This window comes from Apteryx mantelli, chromosome 15 (assembly GCF_036417845.1).
Source record: "Apteryx mantelli isolate bAptMan1 chromosome 15, bAptMan1.hap1, whole genome shotgun sequence".
Lineage (NCBI taxonomy): Eukaryota > Metazoa > Chordata > Aves > Apterygiformes > Apterygidae > Apteryx > Apteryx mantelli.
The window spans coordinates 24,407,013-24,430,350 of record NC_089992.1 but is presented as its reverse complement, the minus strand read 5'-3'; the positions used below and the strand labels follow the sequence as shown (position 1 = coordinate 24,430,350).

The window sequence follows — 23,338 nt, the reverse complement described above, 5'->3', positions numbered from 1 at the left end:
GAAGCACAACTGAGAAAGTGGAGGGCAGTGGAGGAGACTGCTCTGCACTCTGCTAGCTGTTGCTTTGTTTTGAATTGGCAAATTCGTGCCCACATGCTCTGCAGTAGTCCACAAAGAGTGGAGAAAGGCATGCAGCAGACAGCCGAGTCATCTGCCAGGCTGAGAAAAAGACTTCTGGCCATATGAGATGCTAAAAATGTTCCTCAGAGATATTGCTGTGCCACAGCTTGGCATTGATTAGGAATCAGGATTCCAGTCTTCACAAATGAAAACTGGGGTGAAACAGATGGTTTCTTCTAATAACATTCCCAAACCCTTATTCAGGCTCCTAGAGCCATAAAGAACCCAGGTTTGGGACAACCACCATAACTTTTGAACCATGCATCACCAGGACAACCATCTCTGCAACAGGACATCAGTGGGCTTAAGCAACCTTCAAAACAATTATTTACGTAGTTTAGCTGAGAGGCTGGCCATTTACATCTGGTTCCTTTAAACTGAAAGACCAACAAATGGAGGAAGGGGTCTACAGCCTTCCTGAGCCTGAGGATGGAGCAAACCTGAGCCTTATCCAGCTCAGGCTCAGGTCTGATCCATCCTCAGGCTCAGGAAGCCATTTGAATCCTTTTACTCAATGAGATACCTCTTTGTGTGCTTGCAGGATGAGGCACATGTGCTGTCTCACATGCTCTCTTCAACTTTTAAAGTTAAAATCTTTCAAGAATAAATCAGTGAAACAAGATTAAATTGATTTTGCTGTTGTGAAGATTTACGTCTGAGACAAGCAAGAGCGTCTGCCAGACTGCAGTAGCTGTGCATGTTTACTCTTACCACTCTGCTCTGGCCCTGGATGTATCAGATGGGGGGAAAAAAGAGCTTGACCTTTTTTCCTGCTTAACAGCAGGGGGGAATCCAAAAGCTACCAGAGACAGGTAATGGAAAGCTGCTTTTTTTCAGTAGTCTGCTGGAATGATTATATCCAAAGCTCTGTTAATCCAAAGACCCAAACTTCCTAAACTTCAGGCTCACTGAGGAGAAAGCTGGAGTGACAGAAGATGTTCCCTGCAGGTAGCTTTCGTCCCTGTGAAGCACAATTCACCACAGATAACTAGTATAACTACTGGTTATGTTAAGAAGAGCTGGAAGAGAGTTCATTCCCAACTTACACCTCCAAGTCAAAAGCTTTCTTTAACAGGTCTTACCTCTGTGTTAATACCACCTCAGCCAACAGGGATGCCAACTCTGGTGCAAGTTTTCTGCCTACTCTGTGAGCAGAAGCATGGCTCCCAGTTTCAGAGGCCGAGGAAATGTCAATACAGCAGTGTGTAAGAACCATGGATTTGAACGGATGGGGTAAATATTCTATACTGTTCCCAACTTCATCTTTTCAATCTCTTTCTTGAGAGGAGGGACTGGAAACCTGAAAGTGCAAGCTTCAACGAGAAGTGCCAGCCACGAGCCCCTCCAGCTCTCTGTGAGGAAGAGAAGATGGATGTCGAAGGTGGGAGAAGGAGGGGAATAAGACATCTAAAACTGTAATGAGGTAGGGACTATGTGTGTTTCAGTTTCAAAGGTGGAAAATATTTTTCTCCCCAAACTCCTCCTGGCTGCTGCTATCAGACTCGCGTTTGCATTGAGTTATTCAGACTGGACTGGAGCACAATGAATCCTTAAAGACTAATGCTGCTGGCATCTTGGGGCTATTCAGGCGTCCAAGACCCCAGACAAGAGATGAATCACCTTCTAAAAAATGCAGCAATTAAGGGGAAAAAAAGTCTAATCCCCTCTGACTATTTTAGGTCTCAGAAGAAACACACTGTGCTAAGGCTGTGCTTATTGTAGACATCCACGAGAATCCACTATCCCTTCCAAACATCGGATGCTGAATTAATTACTGCATATACGGAACCAATATGTGGCTTGCAAGAGATTTTTGCCTTTTGGTCTCAGAGCACTTACAGCAGGTGGACAAGTCACACCAGCAGCTTCTGACAGCTGGGGAAACTGAGGCAGGGAGATGCAGTCATTTCTGCAGTGCCTCCCTTGCGCACACGGGTCCACAGGGGAAAGGAGAAGAGAAGCCAGAGCTCCCAACATCCATTCCAGCAGCTTAAGGGCAACAGAGAGAGGCAGATGGGATGAAGTGTACGCACAAGCTTAACTCCGTTCGTTTAGGCCCTGCTAGTCTTTTCATGTGCTTTTCTCCACATAGGGAGGTTTTGCCTCACAGATGCAAAGTGCTAAGATAAGCCTGCACAGCTTCTAATCCACAGCTTAGCACTTCAGCTCCGTAGAACGGCAGTTCCTTCTGCAAGGAGCCGCTGTGCTCCCAAGCCTTTTTAGGTGTCTCAGAGACTATTATTTGTTGGCCGGACAAGCATTTCTGCACTGAACTGACTGAAATGAGGAGACCCAGCAGAAGCTCATGGGCAGCAGGAATCTTAGGGAAAGAAGAGGAAGCATGAGGGAACTGACACGTTATACGTCCTCGTTTTTTTTTTAAAGGCACAAAATAGATATTTAAGTGACGAGTGTTATTAGTTTTAATTAATAATAAGAAAAAAGACTGTTTTGGTGTGTGCTCTGAGATAGGAGAGTGGAAAACTCAGAAACTCTGGATATTTAAAATACATTCTCCTAGAAGAGATACCTTCAGACACACTCTTCATCCAAAGAGGATGCTTTGAATCACCAGTGATACAGAATATGAAAAATTCAATGGCCAGATTTGGGGCATATAAGACCCTTCCCCTCACATCAGATCAGCAGGAGCTTTTTGGCTCTTCATCTTCCCGTGTGGCATGGAGCATGCTACACAACGCTCCTGTAACGGGAGCTTGTGCTGGGATCATCGGGGCATTTCCACTTAACACATATTGGGCTTCTGCCGGGACTCAGGACATTGACGGATCTCTCCAGCTCTTTCCAGGACATACTGCAAATTTCTCTAACTTTTGGTCTTTTGTAGAAAGGGCACATCTCTGTGGTGTGGTGGGGATGTTCAGGGGGTTCTCCTGTATCAAACTTCTCATCCATGTTGCAGGGCCTCAGTGACCCCCACACTCCTTTCCAACTCTTTCTTCAGTTAATAAAAGCTCGCAAGCAAGATCTTACTCCAGTCTCCTCTTTCCTGACCATTCAGAATCCCCACTGCAATCAACAGGAGTTTGCATAATATCTCTCTCTAAAAAAAAATACACAGAACAGGAAAACACTGGTTGCAAAACACAGCGGCTTGCTCTAACTGTATTAGAGCATCCAGTGCTGTTCCTCCAATATATATAGCACTTTTCTGCCAGAGGCATCCAGACAAATAGCGATGGGCACCATTAAGAAATGCTTAGATAAATCTTTTCCAGTATAGGCTGGGCCTGATCTGCTCTATTTAAGTCAATGGAACACAGCCACTGAGCCCTGGGGGAGCAAGTGCCAGCCCTAAATCATTTCTTTGATTAATTGTTCTTGGGAAGGAAGAATTCATTAAGTATTCAGCTCAGCAATTAGAAATAAATATATTTTTAGAATGAACAACCTGCCAGAAACAAGTTGTTTCAGAAATATATTCAGATTGATGCAGCCCATTTTCCATCAATACATAACAAGGAGGCTTCAGCCTGCCAGCTTCCCATCCTGGGACAGCAGGACATTGCAGGAGAGAGGTGGGACAGCTCTGACACTCAGGAACTGGCTGGGAATCCACACAACTAAAGTTCAGATTCTGTGAGCAGCTCTCCAGAAAATGATGTAATTTCTCCCTATGTTAATTTTCCAGACATTCATCAGGAATAAATGCCCTTTCCGATTTCACAGGAATATTCCAAAGCTAGGTTTACAAGCAGAGGGGACAGTGCAGATACGATAGTGATGAAAACCCAGTAAATAGCGACAAAAACCCTAGTTGCACCTCAGCATCAGGGCTTGGACACGCAAACCAAGTGAATGCGAAATAACCATCTCTTTAAAGCTTTTCGGACAGGTGACCAATACAACTCCCACAGTAAACGGGTATAACCGAAACACGCAAGTAGTTATGTTTACACACTGAACAATCATCAAAAGAACAGTGGGACAGATATCTGTCCTCAGGAGGTGACACCTGAGCACTCTCCTGCCTATTTGAGATCCCACTGACACATGAGGTGTAAGTGTGTAGTTTAAATCTATCTGATCCTGTTTAAAATTGATCAGTACACATTGTGTGTCTGCCCAAAAATAAGCTGACTGCTCTCAGCAACGTGCAGGAGAATCCAGAAAACAAAAGAAAAGGAAAAGGACCGTCTTTTCGCTCCCTCAGCTTCTGCCCACGCAGACGCACGTGGGTGAGGACTGCGGATGGGCAGCTCTTCCCAGCAGCATCGCTTCGGAGGGAGACGCAGTGCTGCAAGGGCAGGAGCCGGAGGTGCCCGTTATACAGACTTTCCACCTGACTACCTTCCCAGTGTGATAGACCCCCCACCCTTGGTCACCCAGGGAGGTTTTCCTCTGGCATGCTGAATCCTGGAAGTGAGGCTAACTACAGCAGATTGGAGCTGAGGAGCGTGCCGTCCATCTGGCAGGGCTCCTCGGAGTACAGTCTTGCTCAGGGTATCCCCAGCTGCAGCTGGAGCTGCTGCACCTCCTGCATAGAGCGTAGCAGCTCTCCCACTCCTTGGGAGAGCCTCTGCCCCGCTCAGTGACTCCATCCACCAGCCACAAGTGATGGGTGGTCCACAGAGCAGGTCAGAAGTGGTGCGAGACATCACAAAGCAGAAGCCTGGTGCTTCAAGCTTCAACTAGGCCTGTCTTCAGGAGAGAATGAAATCACAGTCAACTGCATGACATTGAATTACACCTCTGAGAAAGAGAAGAAACACCCTGATGAGGTTGTCCCCTTACTTCGAGGCAGGGACTCACCACAGAGCCCTTTCTACAAGCAGTACTTGGGGTGGATGAGGTCTATTCATGCCTAAAGACCAGAGAAGCACATACAACCAAGAGACGAACAGTGGCACTTTGTGCATGCCCCCCTACCCATCTAGAAAGCTGTACTTCAGGTCTGGAGTCTGGCAGAGGAAACCCCAGAAGATCCTAAATATGCTCTGGGTACTGAAAGTTACAGTCACAGAAGACTGTCCCAGACATCAAAATTTTATGTCTTAAAAGAAAAACCACATCTCATCGTTCGTTTCTGGTGCCCATTGGCAAGTCTGTTCCCTGCCCTGTTTGGGCAACAATGTCATGCTGAATTCTGGCTTTTTCCAGAAGCAACACAGGAACAAATTCTCAAAGGCTGTATTCTCTAAAATATTAAATATAGTTTTTTACTTCTACATATATAGGACCTAGTCCCAAAGCCACTGTAGCAGGCACTGACTTAGCCTTTGATTTTAGCAGAAGCAGGGATATGCTGTCATATTATGTAAATTAGCCAGGAATTTGTGTCCTTCAATAATGCCCGATTAGGTGATTTCAATGTTTTTTCTTTTAATTTTTAGCTAATCTACTCCCTCTGTTTAAGAAAGCTTAGTAGTAAGTAAGACAAAAGCTAGCATTTTCCTCCCTGATCTTCTAAATTCATCCCACTAGAAATATATTTGAGATGACTCAGCCCAACTGGCTGGCACCCAATGGTTCACAGAAAGGCTGAGCGAGAAAGAAGAGCAAAAGGATGGTTCGGTGATTCGGGTACCTGGGAGAATGCTCTGCAAGCCACTTGAGCCAACATCCTCAGCACTCCCTGGTTTCACTGGGAATGAGAAGCCTCAGAGCTGAGTGGATCTCTCACTCCGTGCTCTTCATCTGCCAGGCAGAGATAATGCGCTCCTGAATTCAGTGAGCATTGGGTGAATATATCTGAAAACTGCAAAACTCTCATACGCAACAGTAGTGGGACCACATAAGCGCTTTGGAAGGTGATCTTAAACAGTGTACCAGCATGTAGTAAGATAGCCTATTCTCTGGAAATTTTCAGTTCAATTGCCCCTGTAGGGCCTGACGGGTGTAAAAAAGTGGCGCCTGGAGAAGAAGTTTCCGAAGGTCAACGCTCAGACCAAAACTCCACCCTGAATTTTCCAGCCTTTGCTTGATTCTCTTTGTGCTCAGAAACAAGAGCAGAAAGTCTTTCACTGGTGTCCAGGAAAAGCAGATTGCAGATTAGCTCTGCTCTCACGTATACACCGAAACATTTTAGCCCATTAGACATGCGGACTGTAAGTTATGGATCTCCTTTATGAAAGACACCATTGAGTCAGCAATAACTACTTTGTGGGCAAAGAACAGAAAATGCTGCGCTCTAAAACACTTCCACTGCAGCAATAGAGAGCCAGCCTCACTAAATCCCACTTTGAAGATCCATTCCACAAACATCAAAATGTGAACATAATCTTGTATCTAGCACTGTGGCGCAATATTAGCAGGTCTCAGACAGTGTAGACGCAGTGACCATACGTGCCTTAGAGATACGTGTGCCAGAGAGACGGGCTAGAAGTAGCTACAACGAGTGAAACGGATTCCTCCTGTCATTCCACCAACTGCAATGGATTCTCACCGAGGAATTCGGCTCCTTGTGTCTATTGAGGAAAACTAATTTCAAAGAAACGATGACTTCTCTTTCTGTATCCCCGAGAACCCCAGTGGGTAGAGAAATTTCACCCAGCACTGTAACAAGCCAGGGCTGGGGAGAAACGCAGCAGTTGTTAAGCAGCGCACAGCAGAACTGCGTAAGACTACTGCTTCAGGGCAGCACATGGATAAAACTGAAGCACACTGTTTAAGCTGTACTGGGATTACTCGCATTGGTATCTGGCTGTCTACAAAGGCTAGTAGTCTCCTCTGTCAATAGCCACGGATTTTGCATGATCAGAGAAGTTTATATTATAGCAAATCTATCTTATTTGAAATATCCCCTTTCTCCTTCTGAGCTAATCATGAGCATATATATTTTTCCTTTGAAAAACAGTTATCAAAGAGTCTGTGAAGAATTCTCTCCCATTCTTCCTGTGGTCAGCTGTAGGAAGGCTATGTGCCAGCTCGTACCATGACAGCTGGAGGTATCAACCATATGTCTTTTTCCCTAACTGGACTACGCATCTCAAGAATCCACATTTGGGACAGGTACAAGTTTCTGCTTACCAGTTTTCACTTGAAGAAGTTATTCCTTCCCTGCAAAAGCTCAGCAATTAGGATATGTACAGAAAGCAAGGCTTAAAGTCCATTTGTTGGCCAAGCTGAAGAATATGTGAGTGAGTAATGTCAAGGCATCTTGTTCAGCTCTTTCACAGCTTGTCTCTGTTCATCTTATCTAAAAGACTTGGAAAAAATGCTGATGGCCTGCCATTACTGAGAAAACATGTGTGTGATGATTACACTAGGGGAAGTGTTTAGGAACAGTTCAGCCTTGTGAAAATAATATCCTATAACAGCTGCCAAAATCAAAATCCCAGAGGGGTACCTCTCCCGAGTCCCCAAGTCATACACGACTTCTATGCATCAAAGTCGCCAACATCGATGCTCATGGACAGGCATTTTCTTTCAATATCTAAGGGAAGCCAACACCTCTGTCATTTCCTATTCACCATGGGGACTCTGCCCTGCGACAGGGGTTGGGCTGATTGGGGGACTGAGTTTCTGAGAAATGTCACTGTTTTTTTTTTCCCTTGCTTCTTTAATTTCAGCTATGGGAAACAGACGGCTGGAAAGACGTCTGATGTGTTTTAGGGTGGCAGGAATAGGGAAAAAGAGGTGGTGGTCTGGACTTGGGAATCATCATCCCGTGGTACCAGGGGAAGTATTCCTTGTACAGCTGTTTGACACGCTCAGCTCTGTTTTGCACTTCTCGCATCCACGTCACTCACGAGGTGGTGTATTATTAGATGCACTCCCGATGTTATGTATTAATTTCCAAAGCAGACTCATTCACACACACATAACACATCCACCCACATGCAGGAATGCTTAGACAGACACAAAACCATCCAGCAGCCAATTATTTGGGGTGGGAACAGCTTGCATTAGCTCATGATGGAGCTTAGCCTTAATTCTACTGAGCTAGAAAGGCTGGGAGCTGTGCACTGGTCTCCTGACTGACTGCGCATCTCAGAGCAGGGCAGATGATGTCAAGGCAAATCTTTTTTTGTCTGCAGTGCAGATTTTGCTGTGTGAATTTACTTGCAGATGAGGTTTCCAGATCCCCTGTTCAAATATCAGGAGCCCTAGGCCATACCCACATCTGCCATTTTTAGGCTAAATTCTTGTTTGTGCTGCAAAGGGAGCGCGCAACCTGCAGAGCTGTCCTTGTTTGGAAGCCTATGCTTTGGCCCAGCCGCCGTCATCAGAAGCTGTCAGGCAGCGCACAAGGAGCCAGGGGAATTCACCCCATCTGGGTGATGGACCAGGAGTGAAGGATGGAGGAGTATCTGTGGTGCAGAGATGGCAGGGCAACCCGGTCGGAATGGGATACATTGACAGAAGCTCTGAACAATCTTACTTTACACAATGCTTGTTGCTTTGCAAAACTAAGGACCAGGACCGTTCCAAACGCAGTCAGGATTGAGCCAACAGTCATTGCCAAATCTGGAGCTTGATTTAAATATGCCTTTGACCCAGGCTGCCTTATTCCACTTCCCAAGTGTGGAAGAAGCCTCTCAGTTGATCTCTAACCTAAGTGTAGACAACGCAGAGCACACCTATGTTTGCACTAAAAGCCCAGGCTCACAACAAATCATTCAGAAGATTCCACTGTCAGTGGCTCAGAGGACGTATTCTGACGCTGCCATGCTACAGAGAAGGACAGACATCTTGCTAACTCCTGTACCAGACCTGTTATTCAAGAGTGTTTACTAAAGTCAAGAAGCTGCTTTCCCCCAAAGAAAAGGGCAGCACAACTTGCACTGTACAAGACTGGTGAGGAAAAGACAGAACATTCACTTTTCAGAGCATCTCCAACCCCCATGCAGGTGCTGCGCAAGTCTCACAGCTAGATACAAAACATAAAATTCGCCTCATCTCCTTCCCTGCACAGGCTTTTTTCTCCTCTTTTTTCCAGTCTAGTTCAAAACGTGCCGCACCGTGTAGCATCATACATGGGACTGTACAGGTGTTGGCAATCAGCTTCTGACTAAAGAAGACAAAGGAACCAATTAGTCAGAAATCCTCTAACAGTACATAGGTCTCTTCATTTTTGTGGCCCTAAAGAAATATGGCAACAGATGTAACCAAATCTACAGCAGTATGCAAAGAAGGATAATCATGAAGAAATTCCCATGAAACTATCTAACTATACCCTTGTTGTCATCTACTCTGGCATCTTCTGTTACCTTAAAATATTTTGGAGTTCTGTAGCATCTTTCATGGCCCCTCCTTCTAGCAGTATCATCACCCCTTTTTCGAATTTGAGGAAATCAAGACACAAGGAGTCTTTTTTGTCCTTTCACCATTATACAATGCTTATGATTCAAAGCGTATCTGCAGCTAAATGAGCATGGGAAAATGATACAAATGGGCTTGTGCTGGTATCAAAGAGAACAGACCATGGTCTGCGGTGTAGACTGGTCCTTTCTCCTCCCCTCCCCACAATTCACAGAAAACCAGAGATGGAAAAAAACATTTCTCCTGGCATGAACAGAAATATAACTTGTGCACATTAGTGCTTTAAAGCAAGGCGGGGGGAATCAAGTGCCAAGAATCTGTGCTTAATGAACATGACTTTTCTCTTGTTAAAAAAGCTGCACAGAGTCAGTCATCTTTATCACTTCTGTTATCGTTCTGACTGCTGGGAGAGCTAGTCCAAACCCTGACACTGCCAGGCAACTTGTCACCCCTGTACTGCTTCACTATGCCTAATGCAACTTCTGCTTCTCTGCAGAGATCCAAGATGTCACTGCGCTCTCTCAGCCCACACCCCTGCGCTCTGCACCGTCCCTCCAGCCGAGGCACCAGCGTGGCCAGAGGTGAGAGGACGCGCAGAATAAGACAGGGTAATTAGGGGCCTCGACTCCCTCCCGTCCCCCGGAGACACACGCATACGCACGCGCACACACAGTCCCTTGCAGATGAGACACTGCGCTGGGTAGCAATGATGCTAGCGCTGTGATGAGTTAGCACCTTGCCCTGAAATCACGTGGGAAGCGAGGGCTGGAAGGAAGGGACTTCTGCATGCGGAGTCCCCGAGTCTTCGGAACGCAGCCGTTATCGCCCTCACAAGCTTGGGAGTGCTGATAACTTTGCAAGCCATTGCTTTCCCACACCCAGGCAAATCCAATTGCACTTCACCAGGTCTTCCATCCCCAGACATGCAGGGGGAGGCACCGAGCATCAAACTGTAACAACGCTCAGCAGCTCTGACCAGGAAAACTGAATCCCACCAGAGTTCCTCTGAATACCGTCTCACCGGAGCAGTGTACGGGGGTGAGGAGCTACTCAGTGTACAGCTACTGATTTTCTGGCAGTCACAAGAGCCCTGAGCACAGCTGTGAAAAGAAAAAAAAGGAGTTACAGCTCCTACACCAGAGTCAGCTGGCAACCTGCAGCACCTCTCCTGCCGCTGAGCTCTTTAACAATAGATGCATAAACACAGGCAACCTCTCCATCCAAAGAGGCAGAGATTTAAATCCTTAATTAGCACATTTGGACTAGTCACCACAAATGAGATTAGCTTTTGTGCATCACTGGGAAAGCAGTTGTGCCCCTATAATGTCCAGTTGATGGGCCCTCGAGCTGACCTTGGAATTCCCCGCTGGATCCTCATCTGCTTTGCTCTTATCAGTGCTGTCTTGCGTTGCTGCATGCAGCGTCTTTTCAGGAGTTAACAGCCAGTTTTACTACAGTCTGGTGCTAATACTAGGCATGGGGTGACCACATTTGGTGTCAGCCACTGTAAATATACTGCATGGAATGAATAATTTGAATTTGTAAAGGAACTTCCCAGGTAGCAAACCATTCAACAAGGATAAGGAGCAGAAAGAGGTCTCTATAATAGCACCTTGTAGCCCAGCACACATCTGCTCTCCCTTTGGTGTTTCTAGAGTCCTAACTGCTTTGTCTGCTGACAAAACCCTGGTTTTAGTGCTGTCAGCACTGCAGAGCTGTACAGCCACACAGAGCCAAGCTGCGTTCTCATCTGCCTTGTGCATCACCAAAAAAACTGCCCACTTCAGCAAGCATACCTGAGCTGTCATGTATAAAGCAGCTCTGATTTGGAGACCCCAGGATGAACTCGCAGCGCTGTTTGGTCAGGAAACCTTGTCCTGACCTGTAGGCTGAAAAGTGACTGTTTTTCAGAGGAACCATCTCACTAAGAAATGCTCAGATAACGTGGGAACGAGCCTTGCTGCTAGAGGAAGAGGTTACCTAAACATTTCTGAACAAAACTTAAATCAATCCTCTTCACCATAATAACTCTGACCCTTCTACAGCACAGAGCAAATAAATCTCATGAGGATATATATCACTCCACACCAAAAAGGAGATGATGTCACCAGGCAGATGCTGCCTGATTTGAAAGATGGCTGTGGTTACTCCACCTGCACCAGCATGAAGGGCACTGAGAGGCCATAAAGGAGGAGAAGAGGACTTAGGTCTCTCCACATTGGAATAAACTCATGCTCTGTTACAAACCAGGGAAGGGATTTAAGAGCATTTTCATGGGCACTGAAAGTTAGTCAGGATTGGTCATTTTTTGTCATTTTTGTGTTCTGGGAGTAGTCACACCTCTCCCCCCACAGGAGCAGTACGGACCTTGTTCACACAGACCCCATGGCACAAACATTTGGGGGTGAAATCTTTGCTCTAATGAGCCACTTCCCTATGGACTGGCCTTTCACTTACACTCATCAGTGGAAATGGGGGTTTTTTTGAAGTTCTGAAAGACAGAAAAGGAGCTGGCACCTTTCTCTTTGAGTGACATTCATCTGTAGGTAAATTGATTTAATAGCTTGTTAGAGTGCCAATTAGAACCAACAATAACTCAATTGACCTATAACTGCCTTGGCACCAACAGAGCTTTCAAAAATAAGAGAAAGAAAGAAATCTCTGCTCTGGCAGAGATGAGAGCTCAGATAGTTGGTTTCAAGAGCAGACCGAGGGATTCATGGGCTTGCTAATGAGATGCTCATAACACATCAGAAACAAAGACAAAATTCAATGGTTTCAAGCTGAAATGACACTATGTTATCTCCAGACAAAGATCACTCTTTTATATGTATAATAAATGGATCTCAATGTAGGAGCACTGACCCTATAGCAGAAAAAGCTGTGTGCAACAGAAACCACAGGCACAGTTACCTAACTGGAATAATGCTGCATTGGAAACCCAAGTTTACCTGCTTATAACAACACTGAAAAGTCCTACACAGATTTTCAAAAGACACTTTTAGAAAGCACAATTTTCCCTCAAATAAAATCTGTTTCATACTAATGCAATGGCAATTGTGCTTCTATGCAAACACATCATTTGAAATGCTTCGCTCCAAGGATAAAAACATTTTAAGTTTAAAAACTAAAAAATGAGTAGGGTTTGCCTAAACATTGTTGGACTGGCAGTATCCAGAGATGGAAAGAGGGATAAAGTAGAAGGGTTTAAATTGCCAGGCAAGATGTTCATTCCTTAAATTAGGAAGGAAAGTAGGGACTGGGAAAAAGGAGAGATTGTTAGAAGAGTTAGAGGGATGATAGCAACTAAGAATTTATAGAAGGAGAGGAAACAAATGTGGGGGAAACCCATCTGGAAAAGAACTGAAGGAGGAGGACTGACACTGGCAAAGGAGGAAGCTGCTGTGAGAGAAATGCCCTTCGCTCACAATGCCCACGGCTGGGGGGAAGGAAGAGAAGAAGCATCACTAAAAGCTTCGGTGAGGTGGAAAAGGGAGGTCAGATGACAAGCTGGGCGCTGAGACCTAGGACTGGCTGGAGAAGAAGCCTGGAATAAGAAGCCTAGGAAATGGAGATGGGACTGGTGAGATAAGAAACACAAAGCAGGAGCGAGGGATGGGGAAAAGGACAGGTTGGAGGGAGTGGGGCAGAAGACATCACGTTTGGGTGTTGTGGAGAGAACAAGTAGAGAGTCTGCAGTAAGCAGAGCACATTTCCCTTTGAAGCCTGGAGCGTAACCCGAGGATCTGTAGCATCATCATTCTTTTGCTGTAACCACCTGGTACTTCCATTGCCTAATTCAGAGCAGAGGGCTGTGCAGCAAATCCTCTAAAAGATCCATACCTGCTAATGAGCGCAGAGATGTCATTATGATGAGGATGGGGATCGATTTGCTTTTTAAAATCTTAACGATTATACACAAAAACACCATATTAAAAGTTAGACTGCAAAGTCAAAAGCTCAGGTTAGGAAATAGCAGAGCTGAGATGAGCTGTGCATACGTATTATGTTATGGTTATTACATGATTCAAAACAGCTCTTCCCATAGAATTCATGCCTCATTCAAGATGAGAGGAAAGTCTTGAGGCAGACGCGTGCGGGGAAGAGATTTTCTATAGGAGCTCATTTCTTGCAGAATCTGGAAGGTTTGCAATAAGTGAGATAAGGAACTGCAGAAGGAGATGTGATGGCCAGGGCAGATGAACGCTGCCCTGGAGATTCCATCTCTGCCAAAAGTTCCTGCAGAGGAGTTAGACAAATCACTCAATCCAAAATTGGAATTAGAATAATATTCCTGGGTGATGATTAAAGCGAACACTATGTCATTGTTTACAGCTATGATATTTTTTTTTACTGTAACAACAGAGACACTAACAAACATCAGAGGGGGTGGGTGGGCTCTGCATGCCTCTTTCACAGTCTGGCTGCTCACCAAGGAAGTCTAAGAAACCATCCAAATCAGAACGTCCCAGTCCTCTGAAAGCACCAGTTACCCTCACAACAGGCAGTTATCACCTCCGTGCCCTTGTCTTCCGGATTGCAGAGGTGTCCGATTCCTTGCAGGGCTGAGCACCCACAGAGGCAGAGCTCTGAGCACTGTGTAACGCTATGTACTGTGTAAAACAGGTCCTCAAATTGGCGACACCAAGTTAATGAATGTTTTTGACCTTAATTTCTATGAGTCTCAGCCACCTCTCTATAAACTGGGGGTGATATCACCAGTTCCCTAGCCAAGGTGTCAGGAAACAAAATGAACATTTATTGCTTTTATATTTGAATATTTCGTAAGTGCCAAAAAATAGAAAAAAGGGCCATAAGGAAATTAACCTGTTTTTTCCAGAATAAGATCTGAATAAGATGAAATAAATATGGCGTGCTGTCTTACGAGGAGAGATGCAGAAAATGTTAAAGGGCTTTTAGCAAAGGAACAACCATCCCTTGTGCACATGGAATGAGGTACGAATTCTGTGGAAGAGAAAACCTGTTCATCTGTAGGCAGAGATTTGCACAAAGGGCCTGAATTAAATTCGTCCAGGAAACCTTAATAACGGCTCTTTTTTAAATCTGAATGTTTGCTTTAGCATCTATTCATATTCTTTCACCTTATTCATATTGTTTCAGCTCATTTTCTGCATGTGAAAATATATGAAAATACTGTAGTATTACATGACTATGGTCTTAAAGCATATTACAGTAATATGCTGAAGCCTTTTATTTATTGAGGCATTCCTGCCTTCCAGTGCTGCCTTTTGTAGTATTCGAACATGTCACCTATGAATGACTATATCACCGCAATGATCCTGTAGTGCAGGATTTTTTATCCTCCATCTCACAACGTGTGACCTAGGGCATGGAGCATGTGGTGACTTGCCCAAGGACATGGGAAGTACGGCTGCACTATTTTGGTCTCCTTAGTTCATGGTTACAAAACCATGTTTCTTCTCCTTCAGCCTGATTCACAGTCCACTGAAGACAACAGAAGTCCAGTCCATACTGGTTAGTGGGATTTGGATTATCCCTCAAATTATTTCTGCTGTATCCCCTAGTTCTGCTTCAGCAAAACTGCCCTGGGAATTGGCAGAAAAGTTATCTGCAGTAAAGACAGCAATATCCCACTTCTGGAAAGTGTCTCCCCTTCCTCAGGTAGCAGTGTCCCCACCCTATTTTGAGCAATCACCACCAGCATGAACAAGAAAAGAACAGAGGCAAGTACAGGAGCTGCCTACCAACAAACCTGAGTCCGGTTTGCACTTTGTGCTTGTTTGCAACGCCTGGCACAGGTTCTGCTGCGGAGGCAGTTGTGTCCCAGCCTTTCCTTCTAAGCTGAGGTTTCGCTGGACCAGAATTTCAGTTTGCAGGGCACAAGGCTCACACTTTCATTTTACTTTGTTAGGAGCAGCGGGCAAGTCACAAGACCAGAGTTTGCCGTCGTGGGCAGCCTCTGAAGGTGGATAGGCCTGAAGGGAGGCAGCGCGCTGGGCAGCAGGTAAAGGAAAGGGTGTCACTGTCTGAGAGCAGGGACAGCAGCGCCCACCTAAGGGAACGGCCGAAGTCAGCGAACAGGGCGGTCTGCTGCACAGTTTACCCTCTTAACAAGACAGTGACAATCTTACCCATGGAAACCATCTCCGCACAGAGCAACACTCCAGGACGCGCTCTGGAATCAGTTCTACTCAAGAGAGTGGAAAAGAGAAACGCACACGTCCTTCCTATTTTTGCCCGATCCCACCAGTGCTATTGGGTTCAGTATTCAGTACTGTGATTAGTAAATGCCCCCGGTTCCCCAAGTGAAGGTAGTCTGGCTGACGGACACTGCTTAGAGGACTGCACCAGCCTACAGGAGAGGAAATGGTTCTGTTCTTCAGGAATTCCCATGCTTATCTATTGCACCTGAACGTCTAATTCCTTTTGGTGTCCCCAAAATGTCCTCAGGCTCCCAAGGAAGTCTGCGGATTAGGCAGAGGAAGAAAATGAAACAAAGGTTCTGTTTGCAGACAAGTATCCAAGTAAGAAGGAACAATGGGAAGAAGAATCCTAAAATCTGAAATGGGGACTGTTTCTGAATGGAATATTTTCCATTGCTTTCAAGGAAGCACCAGCTTTTCTTTTCTGTGAAGAAGTTAATAGATTACTGGGCAGTGAATAATGTGCAGTTCTATTTACATCCACAGTTTGGACTATTTTGGTCTTTCAGATAGTGTATCTGTCCTCAGTCCTTTCTAAAAGCAGCATGCTACACTTTTTTTGCAAGCAATTCTGGATAGCAGCTACCACCAATATGCTTCAGTTGACTACAAACCAGACAGATCGTTATTTGTCTGGAATTTTTTTATTAAACCAATTGTACTGGATCAATGCTTCCTCTAAGCAATAAATTACAATTCTATCTATCCACTGAAAAAGCTTTCAAAGGCTCAGATAAATCTTCATCTAGGAAATACACATTGGTTCTGAATTGATGTGCAATCAACCATGGATGCGAATAAACTCAATAACTAGCACATACATGTTCTGCACCTCAGAACAGGAACTAGTACTGCTATTCTCATTGTAAAATGGTAAGACCCCTTCTAAGCGCTTCTAGAACTAGTCCACTGCATTAGTCATGAGTACTCAGGGGCGTCGGGTTTGGTTTTTGTAAAGGTCATTTGATGTCTTTTCCCCTCACAATGGACTAAAAGCAGAAATCAACAGAGTCTAAATCTCTATTAACTTGCTTTACTCTTGGGGGGGGTCATAGATTTGCCACTGGAATTAGCCATATTTGATGTTAAAATGGTAACTTAAGGAAACTATGATGAAAGCCTCTGTTCTATTCTAAATCAGGCACTCCGCCTGCATAGCACATAGACATAACACCACGAAGGACTTGGAGGAATCACCCCCGTGTAAGCTTACGACAGAATCAAGCTCTAGTAAATAGGGCAGGAATGTTCAATTCAGAAGTTCACATCTTGAGCAGTACTGAGCCAGGAGTTGTGAGTTCTGGAGACCTACCAAAATGCCTGGCGGTACCAGAGCCACTCTCAGAGGTGAAACTGGTTTCCCCCAAAAGACAAGAAACAAGATCTGGGTCTGAATATTTATTACCTTGAAACTTTTATACCCAATGCTACTGTATGGCTTTAGTGACTATGCAAAGTGCAGGATAATGGAGACTCGTGCCTCTTACAACATCCTAATGCTCCAGAATCTGCACCCATCTCTAGCAAGGAGCAATCAGCACTGCATTGCATAATTTGCAAAGGAGAAAATAAAGTCCTCTGGGTCAAGGATATATAGCTTCTCTAAATATTTTGATAAGATCTGCTGTTTGGTGCAATCTGCTGCATTTCAGAGGTCAAAAAATGTTATTCATATTCATGTGAGTTGTTCCCAAGAGAGATGCTTTAGCAGCACTCAGAGAAGGAGGGAATACAAAACCCTGTCAGAATCGAGCAAAGCTCCCACTCTTCTCCTTCAGTGCAGCCATTGTTCGGAGGTCATTTTTTTGTGGAAGTCCACACGTTTTCTCTCAGTGGCAGTCATACTCAGACAGATATGCTGCAAGCGACCCAGAAAGAGGGGTGACCAAAGTTCCCCAGAAAGCATCATAAGTACTGACCATATAGCAGATCGTCCAGCTCCTCCTGGCCTCTTCAGAAGTGTCCCTTACACAGTCAGTTCCATTGCCCCATCTGATGCTGATACATAATTGCAGGGAGAAAGCGCGTATCTGCATGCTGGGCTTCTAGCATCAATTTAGAAGAAACACAGAGCAGCAAGATATCAGCCTACCTGGAATCGGACACCAAGCAGAGAATGTCTTGCACCAGGGCACAGATACCCTACTCACTGTGCTTTCTCTGCACAAATGCAAAGCTAAATCGGGAGGATTGAATTATTAATGCTAACAAGTCACATACATGAATGCGAACATCTGAGTGTTAGCAGGCTCAGTCTGATCATTTGGCTTGGGAGAGTCTAATGTGCCTGCTTATTTCATTCCTGTGTACAAGGCTAGGAGTGGCCCTACAGTCAAGTACCTCAGAAATAAAATATTTTCTCAAGGAATAAGCACTAGTTAACTAGGAATCCCCCAAAAAACCCCAAACAACCTTTTAGCACCATCTCACCTTGGACAAGGTGGCTACCTCAGCTACTGTTACAATCCTTTCACTGAAGTTCACCAGTCTGGTTTGATGCTGAAAATGTAGTTATAAAGATGGAAGGGAGGGAATAAATCCACACTAGACATATGCATGAAAGATATGCAGACTGAAGGCTGCTTTTGGATAAGTCCACTCATATGAGCCAGAGACTAAACCCAAAATTCCTTCAAGGTGCTACATGCAGATAATTGCTTTGCTAGAATAACCCAAGATAGCACAGTGGTTTGCTTGTTTTTAACAACAGACTTGTGGCAAATAAATCCGTAGCCATGAGTATGAAATTGCTGTTAATTTTTTAAAAGGCAATCACCCTCTCATTTCACTGTGAGATATTACTTGATCAGTCGCAACTGAAAAGCAATTTTATACCCTTTCCAATCTGGGTTTGAATACGATTGTACTTGCAAGGACTCAGTATCGTGATGTAGCTACTGGAAACCCTTATACACTCGGTCAGCTGTGTGCTTGGGATACTTGAATGCACAGAATTTAAATGACAGTGCGGTCTTCCAATTCATGTAGCCTTCTAATAATGTTTCTTAGTCCAAGCAAATATCAAGGAATCGGTTCAGTGCCAGTTCTGAATCTTCTAAGTGTATGAACTGTTTGTTAAATGTCTAAAATGTAGTGCCAAGAGGTTTCTGTTGTTGGGCACTCAAATCCACCCTGCAACTCCTTCCTGCAATACTCTTGCTAACTGAATTTTAGGGAATAATGCAAGGTTTCTTGAAGAGTCCAAAAATTTAAGAAAATCAGTATATAGTTTGATATGTATTTGAATGATGTTCTTACACTCTATGCTTTTAAATGTGAGATGTAAACCAGTTGTAATTAAAGTTGAAGCAATAAACCCTACCCATTGATTGCACTAAGTAATTAATTATTGATTGCAGTACTTTACATACACATTGCAGAGGACAATTCACCTGTGCAGTAGACAATGCTTTGCTCCAAAATACCTAAACACAACCCCCCTGCTCAGTGGTTGAGAACTGTACAAGAATCGGTTCTACCGCTTACAAGTTAATTTCCGTATTAACCTTCAGGGAAATATTGCCAACTGAGTGAAAGCAAGGCATTGCTTTTCATAAAGACAATGTTAACTAGTCCCCATCCAAATTAATTTTGCAAATAAAGATCTGCAGATGCAAAAGAAAGTCTCTCTCTGCAAGATTCTGAAGGTCTTAAGTTGCCTGATAATGAATGCTGCTGTCCCCTGCACGTACCAGTTCCTGACAGGTGATGCTGCAGTAAGAAGCCCTACAAACAGCAAGAGTAGCACCATCCTTCCCTAACTCCGGAGGAAGGGGAAGGCAGAGGACTAACGACTGAGGTATTAAAATGGGAATTGGAATATCAAGCGGGCAGACCATGGGCTTTGAATTGGAGATATAGGAGTAGTTAAGCAGCAGACACCATGCTTTTAGTCTAGAGTTGAGCATCAGGTGGGGACATTTTTCCCCGTTCACACTGAACTACGGAGAGGCTTTCCTTCATTAAAAGCCTAAGTGAGAGCTGTTTGCTGGTTCAGAATTATAATTTAAAATTAATAATGGTGTGAGAACACTAAAATTTAGCTTAAATATAAACGTACCCTGCAGACTGTTTGACTGGACTGGATCGTGCATTTGTCCTGCAGCTCCTCTGACTAGAAAATTAGCAAGGAAAGTTATCTCGGGGCGCGAGCTCTGTGCAGAAAGGGCTGGGCTGGACAGGGGAGGGGGGGCAAGGCAGCCGGTCCTGGCCCGGCCGGGAAGGGGGGTTGTACCTGAAGTCGCTGTAGGGATGGATGATCCAGAACCCGGCAGACTTAACCCTTTCCTGCTCCCTCTCCACGGCCTTCTGGCTGCCAAACATCCTCAAGGAGAATTTGTTGACCCCCGGCTGGAGCATGGCCCCGAACTGCCTCTGCATGAAGCCGGCTTGGCCCAGCCTCTGCTCCTCGTCTGGGGTGATCTGGTCGGCCCCTCCGCCTCCTTCCACTTTAATGGAGGTGGAGGAGCAAGCCCGGGGGGGCGGCTGCTGCTGGGGCTCCGGCGGGGACGCTGGCAGCGGGGGCGCCGGCAGTCCCGGCTCCGGCTCCCCGCTGCCGGGGGGGCTCCTGTCCTCGCTGGGGGAGGCCGGCTCCCCTTCGCCGCCGATGAGCCGCCTCTCCTCGGCCGCGTCGTGCAGGTGCCTGCTGGCGAGCGAGGACAGGCTCCCTTTGAAGCGGCGGCAGTCCCCGTTGGTGCTGGTCTTGGCGCCCTTGGCGCCCGCCTCCGTCTCCAGGAGGCCGGGGTCCCCCCCTCGGCCGGGGTCTCCCCCGAGCGCCCGGGTGCTCCCAGCAGAGGGCGAAGGCAGCGGCTTGAGCCTGATGCTTTTCCGCCGGGTGTCCTTGTCGCTGTCTTCCTCCTCGTCCATGATCGACGCCTTGGGTCCTATCTGCTGGGGCAGGCTGTAGAGCCTCTTGCGCATGGAGGGGGGCAGCTTGTCCATGGCTGCTGCTGCTGCTGCTGCTGCTGCTGCTGCTGCTGCTCGGCGGGGGGAGAGACTCCTGCTCTGCCCAAGGAGGGGACCTGCGCTGCCCCGGGCCCCTGCCCCCAGCTCAAGGGGCAGGAGGGACCAGAGACTGGCGTGGCATCTCCTTACCAGACCGTGGCATCCACAGGCTCTGCATCAAAGCACAGGCTCTGCATCCAGAACGGAAGGAAAAAAAAAAGAGGGAAGGCGAAAAGCCCCCCCCTCTCCTCCCTTGTCCTGATTTGGCTACTTGCTGCTTGTCTCCCCTTGGTGAGTGTTACTGCAATCCCTGCCCGCTCAGCTCCCGAGCGCTGGGCAAGAAGTCTAGAGGAGAGCCCCGCACTTCTGGCTGGAAGGCAAGGGAGGGCGGCAGCGGCAGCCGCCTTGCCATGTTGGCTTCGAGAGGCGAGTGTGCCGTGCCTGCCGGCGGGCAGACATCACCCGGCGAGCGAAGCCCAAGCCCGGGCGCCTCCAACTCCTCAACCTGCCAGCCAATAACACAAGGAACTGCACCCTGCAGCGGCCACTGCTTGCTTACATCACTGTCATCACTTATTCCTCATGCAGCCGCCGCTCCTGGGAATATTCATGAAGCGATCCCATTCTAGTGGGTTGCCATAGGAGCGACTACTGCACGCAGGCTCTGCCTACCTGAGCCGGCACCCGGGCTTCTTAAAAGGGCAACGCCCGGCCGCCCCGGGGCGCGGCGAGGGGCGCTACCGCCGCAGCGCCGCCGCCGCCGCCGCCGCCGCCCAGCGCCCGCGAGTCACCGCGCCCGCTGCGGCTGCGGCGCCCGCCGCCACCGCGGCCTCGGTCGGGCAGCCGGGGCTGCCGGGGGCCGCGGGCTTAAAAACAGCAGCATCGTTAGGAAAAAAAAAAAAAAAAAAAGGAGCAAGAAGATTCCTTCTCCTCTTCTTTGCCGAGGAGCCTTTCTGCCTCCGAAGTTGTGGCTGCTCTGCTGCAGTGGTTTCTCGGGGGGTTGGGGGAGGAAGGGCAAATGCGACTCGAAAGGCAAAATATCGGTTCACCTTGAAAATCGCACTTGCATGCAAAGCAGGGGCTTGGGGAGTGCCCTGATGGGAAACCCACTGTGTTCTTCACCTGCCTGCAAAGTGAGGATGGTCTGCAAGGTCTCTGCTCCCTTTGCCGCCTCGCTTTCCCGTTAGACATGTAAAACGTTACTGTTTCTCCCCTGAGGGGCTGGATCTGTAGAAGTCATTCAAAAAAAGGCAAGCCGCATCTCAAAGAGCTCCCCTACCGGAGCGAGAGGCCCGCCGCGACGGGAAGGAGCGTGCGGCTCGCGTGGGCTCTCCCGACGCCCGGGGAAACCCACCTCCCGGGGCTCCCGCCACTAGCCGTGTCTCCGGGCTGCTCCTGCCAAAGTACCAGCTCCAGACGGGAATCCTCTGCCTGTCGCTCCTTGCTACAATCCACCTCTTGTAATAGAGGCCAAAGTGGTGAGAAAAGGCTAAGGTCAGGTTTTCCTCTATCTTTTGTTCTTTGGGAGGTTTTTCGGGGAGAAAAGGAGGCAGAGAGGCAGTGTTCAGTCCTGCCCTGCCCTTCTTTGGGGAATGGCTGTTTATGCTCCTATGTCCAAGAAGCTCTTAGGCTGATAAACTGGTTCAAATTATTTCCTCGTGTAAAGCCTTTGAAGCCAGTGGTGTTAAATTAAGAATCTCTTTAGCCATGTGTGAATATGACAGACTATTTGCACAGATTTTTGCACAGGTTTGATATCTGAGGTTTTCCAGAATGTTTGTTGTTTTATACATTTAAAATCACACCTCACAGAAAAGGAAAACCATGTGAACAGTGCAGACTGGAGGCTAAACGCAGGCAGCGAATGACCGCTGCAAGCAGCGAGGAAATCCTCCCAGATGCCCCGAGACTCGCCGCACGTCTGCTCTCATAAGCGAATCCTCACCTCTCCTCTTCCAGGAGCCACTTCTCCCTGGCATAGGTAACTCTGCCGTTTAAAGCAGCAGGATGTTACTTAAGCTCTGACTTCAAGGAAACGCAGCCATCAGCGGTGACTTCAGCAGACACACACTGCCCATGCTTCCTCATCTTTGTTAGCCTGCTTCTCCCTGGAGCCCTTGCTCCGAAGCATTTACCTGCTCCTCTTCTCCTCCCACCTCCTGGCACAACCCAGACCGACTGTGACTCATTTAAAATACTCTACAGCAAAGCTACCCAGTGAGACTATTAGTTAATATTATTATTTTCATCTTCATCTCTGGTGGAACATGCTTTTCTGGGGAAATAAAGCTCAATTTTCAAATGCTCCTGTACATTAGATAATGCAGACTAAGCCAGTTGTAGCATTAAAGGTCTTTTTCCTCTTTTTTACCTCCTCTAAGTACTAGGGATGCTGAGGTGTAAGCACTTCTGTGTCTCAGCTGCAATCAACTGCCTTCCAAAAGGATGTTTTGATTAATGAGGTGCATAACATCTGAAACTGATGCAGCTTCTTAAATACAGTCCCTAATGTTCCCGGAGAATGACAGAGCAATACAGGACGTGCTCAAGGAATCAAGCTGTTCGTCTTCTGCCGGCTAGAGGTATTCTAGCTGGCTCCTGGAAAATACCCACACTCTTTATTTCCTGGACTCTCTGGGATTATTCTGAGTGCCGCCTTACCTGATGACACAAATGATATTTTCTTAAAGCCCCAAGGTGGGGAAAGACCACAACAAGGAATCCAAGCAGCAGAACGCTCCTTTGTCACTTCTGTAGCTACAGGAAAAGATTATCAGGTGCAAAGCCTGCGTCGGGGCTGCCTGGCGCCCTGGCACGCCGTTACAGAAGCATCCAGCTTACCCTGCGCCTAGACCTCCGGCTAC

The 23,338-nt window shown here is 46.7% G+C and overlaps 1 protein-coding gene across 1 annotated transcript in view; it reads right to left on the bottom strand.

Moving 5' to 3' along the window:
• The window catches only part of HCN4 (hyperpolarization activated cyclic nucleotide gated potassium channel 4), a 112,130-nt gene extending 91,659 nt beyond the window's left edge, over positions 1-20,471 (bottom strand). The window contains exon 1 of the mRNA XM_067305484.1: positions 19,765-20,471. Coding sequence (XP_067161585.1) covers positions 19,765-20,471 — 707 coding nt within the window. The remainder of the gene's footprint in view (positions 1-19,764) is intronic.
• Positions 20,472-23,338: the final 2,867 nt, after the last annotated feature.